Source organism: Branchiostoma belcheri, unplaced genomic scaffold (genome assembly GCF_001625305.1).
Source record: "Branchiostoma belcheri isolate BF01 breed outbred unplaced genomic scaffold, Haploidv18h27 scaffold2, whole genome shotgun sequence".
Lineage (NCBI taxonomy): Eukaryota > Metazoa > Chordata > Leptocardii > Amphioxiformes > Branchiostomatidae > Branchiostoma > Branchiostoma belcheri.
Window position 1 is genome coordinate 9895674 of NW_017803490.1, and position 8599 is coordinate 9904272.

Genomic DNA, 8599 nt, shown 5'->3' on the forward strand with positions numbered 1-8599 from the left:
ATGCAACACACCAGCACGTCGGCAGAACGTACTGCGCCTGCGCAAAACCCTGTATTTTCAGTTATCGATGGATTTTTGGTCAGCGTTGCATCAGAAGTTTGCCTGTTGCAGAGGATATCTTTTCCGACATAACATTTGGAAACTGCAGACGAGATGTTTTCCTTATATGCGCGAATACGACCTTATATGAGACGTTCTGCCAAAGTGCTATGTACAATACATTACGGGTTTCGCGCAGGTGCAGTACGTTCTGCCGACGTGCTCAACACACCCGACAGTAAAATAAAAGACTGGTGATATTTTCACACATAAGTTTTTCTGTTAAAGCATTTTTCCTTTATGGATATACATACATGTCAGTAATACTAGACAACAGTATAGATCTGTACACTTATCAAACACTATGTACAAGGAAGAAAACTGTAGATTCTTCAACAAATCAACATTTCAACTTTTGAGCCTCGTATTTCGTAGGACCAGATAAAACGTGGCAAAAGCTTCCAACTACAGACTCCACACTAAAACTTTACAAACATTTTATCAAATTCATTTCAAGAGGAAGGGGTTGTAGAGGCTCTTCACGAATTAAGCGCTCAAAATTCATTAAAAATAACTTACGTTCAAAAATAGGGTACAAACGATGCCATATCTGACAGCAGTGGCCTTCCTCCCCCCCCCCCAACATTAAAACATGTTGGAACCTCCACATTTCATTTCTACCGATTCTCAGCTTCTTGTCAAAACCGCCAATCATTTCTTGAGAAGATACAAGAAGTAGATTTTACATCGAAATGTCGTCTTTACATTTTCCAGGACTTGCAGTTGAGGCTGAGACTTTCGCACTGAGTATGATCTACTCATCTTCTTTTCGTTTGACAACATTGTCCGACCTAACTTACATTCTAAAGTGATCTAGTCCCTTAGCTACCGAAGTCCATTTGAAAAGAGCTCTCAACTTCACAAGTTCTTACTCTTACTTTCAAGGAGGAAGCACTGCACTCTTACACAACCCTAACAATAAATCTTTTATCTTCTGAACTTGACAACATAGGAGAAATACATCGGAACAGAGTTTTTATTTTCGCTTCCACAAAAATAATCTAGGGAATATCTACTAGAAAAACCACGGAACATCCACAACAATTGTGTACAACGTAGTAGTAAAGATAGCTTTCAAAAATATCTTCTTTGTTTTTTTTTCTTAACTCGTCATCATCTGTACACTCAGAATCATTCATACACTTTGACCTGTGACCTTTGCCCCATCCTGCAGAGAATCATGGGTAGTTGCAAAGGATGTAGGGAGTTTGGAATAGGACTGTTATGGGACTGAGGTGGACCTGAGAAGGGTTGATTTTCCCGACATTTTCCGCTCGCCGGGCGCGAATCTCGCCGCGTGGTCGACGATACTGAACACGAACTGCAGACACCCGACCTTGATGTAACTCCCATGGTGCAACAGCGCCGTGCCTTCCCATCCTGCACCGCTGCCGCCAATCAGGCTCGAGCTGCTGGCCTTGCAGTTACAGGGTTTGGGCAGGCTGGAGCCACTCGCAGACATGCGTTTTCTCTCCTGTAAAACAACAACAACAAAACTTTGCAGTTACAGGGTTTGGGCAGACTGGAGCCACTCGCAGACATGCGTTTTCTCTCCCGTAGAACAACAACAATCGTCTTCACAAAACTGAAACAACCCCCTGCGCCATTCACAAAACTACAGTAAGTGCATTTTCTATGAAATTTATCCACACCTCACGTTAAAGATCCTACCAAAATTATCGCTAAGAATAGGGCTCTTTCCCAGTGTGAGTGGATCAAATCTTACAGTCTGGTTTTGAAACTATTGTATAAAACTGGTGTGTGTGACACCTAAAGGCAGTTTAACATTAGTGATGCATACCTAAACCCAATTTTAGGTTCAGGTCCGGGTTCAAGTCCAGAGGTTTAGGTTCAGTTCCGGACTTGTAAGTCCAGCCCTAAACCCATGGCATATACAAAACTGCATGTTGGCAACCTTGCAATGTTGTCTGGGTGAAACTTTGGCCACACAACATGGAGGCTGGTACTTGACGATGCCCGATGGCAATGTTTTCTTCATTTTGCAGCAAAGATTTTGCAATCTACGGAAGGTTTTAGGTGGTTTGGAAAGAAAAGGGGTAATGTGAAATGGTCTTTTATGGTAATAAGTCCGGACTCGGTTCTTGACTTTTAGTTTTTTTTTTACTTGGACCTAAACATTCTTACAAGTCCGGATCCAAGTCCAGTGAACCGGTATACAGCACTATTTAACATCTATGCGAAACAAACAAACCAACAGAGCCCCGGGTACCTTCTCCTCCTCCTTCTCCTGCCTCCTCCTGCAGATGATGCTGCGGACCTGGCTGACGATGGGGTTGCCGGGGGCGACGGCGGCCTGCTTGTCGGAGAAGTCGCAGGAGTAGAGCACGTTGTCCACCGTCGTCCCGTGCTCGCTGTAGTTCAGAAGCTCGTAGTGCTGCGTCGTCTGAAATCAAGATTCTTGCTTTAGTTATAGAGTTTTGTTCCAACACAAGAAGTAAACTCACCATACCCCAAGAAGCAGTTACTCTAGCAACTGGATATGATTTTGGAAAAGGTCAGACGTTTCAGCTAGTATCCACTACCTTTTGTCAGTGACTGAGAGACCAGAGGAGAAATGCAGGTTTATAAGCAAGAACTATTGATTGATATACAATTTTGTATGGTTGTGATCAAAGAACTTTGCTATTCATTCGTTTACCAACCTGATGAAATTATTTACGAATGTTTGAAGAACTGTTTGTTCACCTTTAAAATCTTGCATTATAATATACAATGATTTTACCGGAACTTGCAAGAAATTTCACGTTACATTGTCACATCTGTAACCTGCCAGTTAAATGAAACCTTACCTCATCGTAGAAGATACAGGCGTGTTTTGCGGAGACGAAGCTGCAGTTGCCGTAGTGATTCAAACACACGTCCATGTCACCTCCTGCAGGGGAACAACTTCTGTCAGTTTCTATGGCAACCTGTTGTTATGTCTGTAGTTCTATAGTATCCTGTTGTTATGTGTGTAGTTCTATGGTAACCTGTTGTTATGTGTGTAGTTCTATAGCAACCTGTTGTTATGTGTGTAGTTCTATAGCAACCTGTTGTTATGTGTGTAGTTCAATAGCAACCTGTTGTTATGGGTGTAGTTCTCTAGTAGTGTAGTTCTGTATTTGTCTGTTGCTATGTGACGTGTTCTATAATTATGTGCTGTGTTCTGTAGCTGTTCTATAGTTACCTGTTACTATGTGCAGAGTTCTGTAGCTGTTCTGTAGTAACATGTTGTTATGTGTGTAGTTCAATAGCAACCTGTTGCTATGTGTGTAGTTCTATAGTTACCTGTTCCTGTGTGGAGAGTTCTGTAGCTGTTCTGTAGTTAGCTGCTCCATGTGCAGTGTTTTGTAACTGTTCTGTAGTTACTAAGTACCTGTTCCTATGTGAAGAGTTCTGTAGCTGTTCTGTAGTTAACTGTTCCTATGTGGGTAGTTCTACAGTAACCTGTTATTATGTGTGTAGTTCTATAGTAACCTGTTGTTATGTGTGTAGTTCTATAGCAACCTGTTGTTATGTGTATAGTTCTATAGTAAACTGTTATGTCTGTAGTTCTATTGCAACCTGTTGTTATGTGGGTAGTTCTATAGTTACCTGTTCGATGTGCAGTGTTCTGTACTGTTCTGTAGTTACTAAGTACCTGTTCCTATGTGCAGTGTTCTGTAGATGTTCTGTAGTTACCTGTTCCTATGTGCAGAGTTCTGTTTTTACCAGTTCCTATGTGGAGAGTTCTGTACTGTTCTGTAGTTACCTGTTCCTATGTGCAGAGTTCTGTACTGTTCTATAGTTACCTGTTCCTATGTGCAGTGTTCTGTAGATGTTCTGTAGTTACCTGTTCCTATGTGCAGAGTTCTGTATTTACCTGTTCCTATGTGGAGAGTTCTGTACTGCTCTGTAGTTACCTGTTCCTATGTGCAGAGTTCTGTACTGTTCTATAGATACCTGTTGCTATGTGCAGTGTTCTGTAACTGTTCTATAGTTACCTGTTCCTATGTGCAGAGTTCTGTAGCTGTTCTGTAGTTACCTATTCCTATGTGGAGAGTTCTGTAGATGTTCTATAGTTACCTGTTCCTACGTGGAGAGTTCTGTAGATGTTCTATAGTTACCTGTTCCTATGTGGAGAGTTCTGTAGCTGTTCTGTAGTTACCTGTTCCTGTGTAGAGAGTTCCATAGTTACCTGTTTCTATGTGCAGTGTTCTGTAGCTGTTCTGTAGTTGTTCTGTAGTTCTATAGTTACCTGTTCCTATGTGCAGTGTTCTATAGTTACCTGTTCCTATGTGGAGAGTTCTGTAGCTGTTCTGTAGCTGTTCTGTAGTTACCTGTTCCTATGTGGAGAGTTCTGTAATTATTCTGTAGCTGTTCTGTAGTTACCTGTTCCTATGTGGAGAGTTCTGTAGTTATTCTGTAGCTGTTCTGTAGTTACCTGTTCCTATGTGGAGCGTTCTGTAGCACATCTGGACCGGCTGCCCCTTGCCCGTGAGCGGACACATCACGGCTCGCGCCTGCAGCTGTTGCGAACTGCCCGACAGCAGCGGCCCGTTCAGTCCGTTAAACAACGTCTTCTTATTGCTGGGCTGAGAGGTGGAGGTCTGGAGGGGGGGTAAGAAAGAGCAGATTAAGAAAGGTTTTAAGAAAGTTCTAAGATTTGTCCTACAAGATTTCTCAGTTCTAGGGAGATACCTTTGCATGCATCTTAATGACACTCATCTTCGAAAGGACACATTCATGTGAATGAGTAGTCAATGAAGAGACTTGTAAGTCATTTCCAGCAGGAGGCAGTATATGACTAGTACATAATGTTCCATGTCACTCACTGTTGGTGGGAGGCAGCATCTAAGTAGTATACGATGACTTGTATGGCTCTCCATTGGCAGAAGGTTATGTTTGAGTAGTATACAATGAGCTGTATGACTCACTATTGGCAGGAGGTAATGTTTGAGTAGTATATGATGAGCTGTATGCCTCACTATTGGCAGGAGGTAATGTTTGAGTAGTATACAATGAGCTTGGTGCCTCACCTTTGGCGGGAGGAGCTGCTGTAGCCTCTGGAAGGCCAGGATGTTGATCAGTTGTTGGTCCAACTTGCTCAGTTCAACTTCTGTCAATCAAACATTCAAACAACATGTTAAGGTCTAGCTTTGAAGGAAATGCCATGATTAACACCATAATCAACTGTACTGTTCTGAGTAGTATGTTGTATTGTTGGACTGCACAAAACGTGATGACATAAATAAAGTACAAATGTAACATTTGCAAAGATAATGAATATTTGCCTTCACATGGTCTAGCCTAACAAACTACAGCTCTGTTTATTCTTACTCAAACACATTCATACGTACATACATATGTATTCATATACTACTATTACTAGTATATGGTGACCAGTCCCTCCAACTCTTTCCTGCTACATCATGTAACCCAACACCACAGGCTGTCTGCTGCAGCACCAGTTACCATGGTGACAGACGTCGTGTCTAGATCATTGACCTTATTTGTTTGGAAAAGAAGACAAACAAAACAAAACCTCTCCTTCTGCTGAGATAAACATAATAATTGACTACTAGTAATCTAAACATTGGTCCTTTGACCAAAGCTTGCATGACACTTCTAAAAGCGAGGAATAGGCTACCACGTGATTGTTTCCCATATGGGTATAACCTTAAACTTTTCAAGTCTAAGGTTAACAAACATCTGTCCTCACTGGCTGTACAGTAACCCAAAGCATTTGAGTGGCTCTCATGAGCCTTGTTTTGTGGTGAACCATGAATAAAAAAAAATACACATCTTGAAAAGTTTCCCATGATTCCCGACTGACCTCCGACATTCACATATATTAGTATGGTGAGCAGCCCCTCCAACTCTTTCCTACTACATAATGTAACCCAACACCACAGTTTGTCTGCTACAGCACAAGTTACCATGGTGACAGATGTCTTGTCCAGTCATTGACCTTATTTGTCTGAGGAAAAATTATAAAAACAGAGCAAAAACAATGTTTGCTTTCTGCCAAAACACTATATTATTATTGCCTTGTCTAAACTGTGATCCTTAAACCAAAATTTGCACAACTTTTCTAAATCTGCTGCTGTGCAAAAGCCTTCCCATGATTCCACTGGACTGACCTCCGACCCCGTCTATCATGGCCTGCAGCTGGTTGTTGAGGTTCTGTATCGTCGGGGAGGAGCTGAGCATGGTCACGGGCGGGGCCTTGTTACCCCCGGCAACGCCCAGGCCAGGGCTCGGACTGTTCACCGTTTTGGCTGCGGGGAAGAGAAAAAGAAGGCTGACATGTTTGTGACAAACACTTAATATTTTATCCAAATGTTTCACGCTATCTTAACATCTAAGTGTCAGAAACATAACAAAGTCATTGTTATAGTACTTTTCTTTAGAAGCGAAACATAATTAGTTTTTGCTGACATTTACTTACTTTATCTTATATGGTGCACACAACAAAAAACAACAGTGCACCTATTCCCAATGAATTTCGAGCCCTGAATCTTTTGTCAGATTTCTGTCAGAAGATTTGACCTCACCTGACCCCACTGCCTGGCTGTTCACCATCCGGCCTAGACTTCCCATCAGGCCTGCTGCTGACCCCGTAACCGTGGGCGACGACCTCCCGGGAACAGGGCTCTGACTGACGGCCATGCCCTGACTCACGCTGACCTTTGGCACTTGACCCTGGCGTGCGTTTGGGGTCACGACCCTCGTGGTGACAACGGTGCCTTGTCTCCCGGCGACCGTGGTGACGATTCTTTGCTGTAGGTTCGCCGTCATGCTGTTGGGCACGGTCACAACACGCGACTCCCCCGGCTTGACCTCCGACCCTTCCCCTACGACCTTTGGCCTGGGGAGGGAATGGTTGGGCGTCCGGTCAGGGTCGGGTTTCAGCAGGTCGAGTAACGTTTCCGGCGCAGAGCTGCTGATCGTGCTTCTCCCGCCGCCAGCCAGAACCGGCCCGTTCGCCTTCCCCTCCGATCGCTGACACGTGGGCCCATTGGCCAAGACTTCCTGAGGTTTGGGGGGCCCCTGCGGCCCGGTGTGACCCCCCTGTGGCCCTATTTGAGCCCCATGCGGCCCAATGTGCCCCCCCTGCAGCCCTACAAGCGGCGTGGGGCTGGAGTCTCTGTGAATTGCCGCCTCCTGTTTGACCGGCCCGTTGGGGACTGGGGAGCCGCGATTGGTCGCGCTGGTAGCAGCGACGCAGTTCGTGTGCTGTGATTGGTCGACGAGAGTTCCTGAGGCAGTGGTTGCTGTGGTTACGACGGGCGGCGAGGGCACGCGAGCGGTTTCCATGGTAACGGGCGCGGTTGCGGGGAGGGTGGTTTTGAGGGAAGGAGCCTCGCCGCGTAGCTGCTGCTGGGTCAGGTGCTGGGCCACCTTCACCTGCATCGCGATCACGCTCTTCAGCCACTAAACAAACAAACAAACAAACAAACAAGTCAGCAATAAGGATGCTCTTCAGCCACTAAACAAACAAATGTATCAGCCACTAAACAAACAAACACGTCAGCAATAAGGACGCTCTTCAGCCACTAAACAAACAAACAAACAAACATGTCAGCAATAAGGATGCTCTTTAGCCACTAAACAAACAAATGTATCAGCCACTAAACAAACAAACAAACACGTCAGCAAAAAGGACACTCTTCAGCCACTAAACAAACAAACAAACAAACATGTCAGCAATAAGGATGCTCTTTAGCCACTAAACAAACAAATGTATCAGCCACTAAACAAACAAACAAACACGTCAGCAAAAAGGACGCTCTTCAGCCACTAAATAATCAAACAAACATGTCAGCCACATGAGCACTCTTTAGTTACTACAGGGGGCAAAACAAAAGGTCATTTTATTCAGTTTAATGGTATTTTACCAGTAGGTTGCAAAATGTATTCAGGCCTCAAAACTAAAGTTAGATCTTCCAGTTCTGCATTATTTTTCCATTATTTTTTAAAATCTAACAAACAAAATTTGGCGTGTTACGCCAAAGGGCGGTTATACCGGCTATACCGATACAGATGCCAGATAAAAACAAATTAGTTTCTTCTAGAGAAAACAAAGAGCCGTGTGGGCTTTTAAAAACAAACAAATGGCATTTTAAGAAGACAAAGAGCTGCATACCTCCTCCTGCTCTCCTGCGGAGGTGTTGGGCGACGTCGGTCGCGGCTCTTTGGTCGGGGCGGCCTGGCACAGCCGCTTGGGCGGGGGCGGCATCAGGGGCGGCGGCAACAGGTACTGCTGCTTATCGCGTTTGGAACCCTGGAAATAATAAATAACAATAAATAAACAACAATAAACAACAGGTACTGCTGCTTTATCGCGTTTGGAACCTGGAAATAATAAATAACAATAAATAAACAACAATAAACAACAGGTACTGCTGCTTTATCACATTTGGAACCTGTAAATAATCATCATCGTCATCGGCCTCCTTCCGTCTGAGTAGACGATGGGCTTGGCACTGGAGGGGTCTGGCACCGTCTCTGGTGGCTG

General features: G+C 44.1%; 1 protein-coding gene across 1 annotated transcript in view; it reads right to left on the bottom strand.

The window, feature by feature from the left end:
* Positions 1 to 297: 297 nt before the first annotated feature.
* LOC109468540 (PHD finger protein 12-like) overlaps positions 298 to 8599 on the bottom strand; it is a 19416-nt gene continuing 11114 nt past the window's right edge. The window contains exons 9-16 of the mRNA XM_019766783.1: positions 8228 to 8365; positions 6636 to 7515; positions 6222 to 6359; positions 5118 to 5197; positions 4523 to 4688; positions 2910 to 2992; positions 2330 to 2503; positions 298 to 1573 (exon numbers count right to left, since the gene is read on the bottom strand). Coding sequence (XP_019622342.1) covers positions 1322 to 1573; positions 2330 to 2503; positions 2910 to 2992; positions 4523 to 4688; positions 5118 to 5197; positions 6222 to 6359; positions 6636 to 7515; positions 8228 to 8365 — 1911 coding nt within the window. The 3' untranslated portion in view covers positions 298 to 1321. The remainder of the gene's footprint in view (positions 1574 to 2329; positions 2504 to 2909; positions 2993 to 4522; positions 4689 to 5117; positions 5198 to 6221; positions 6360 to 6635; positions 7516 to 8227; positions 8366 to 8599) is intronic.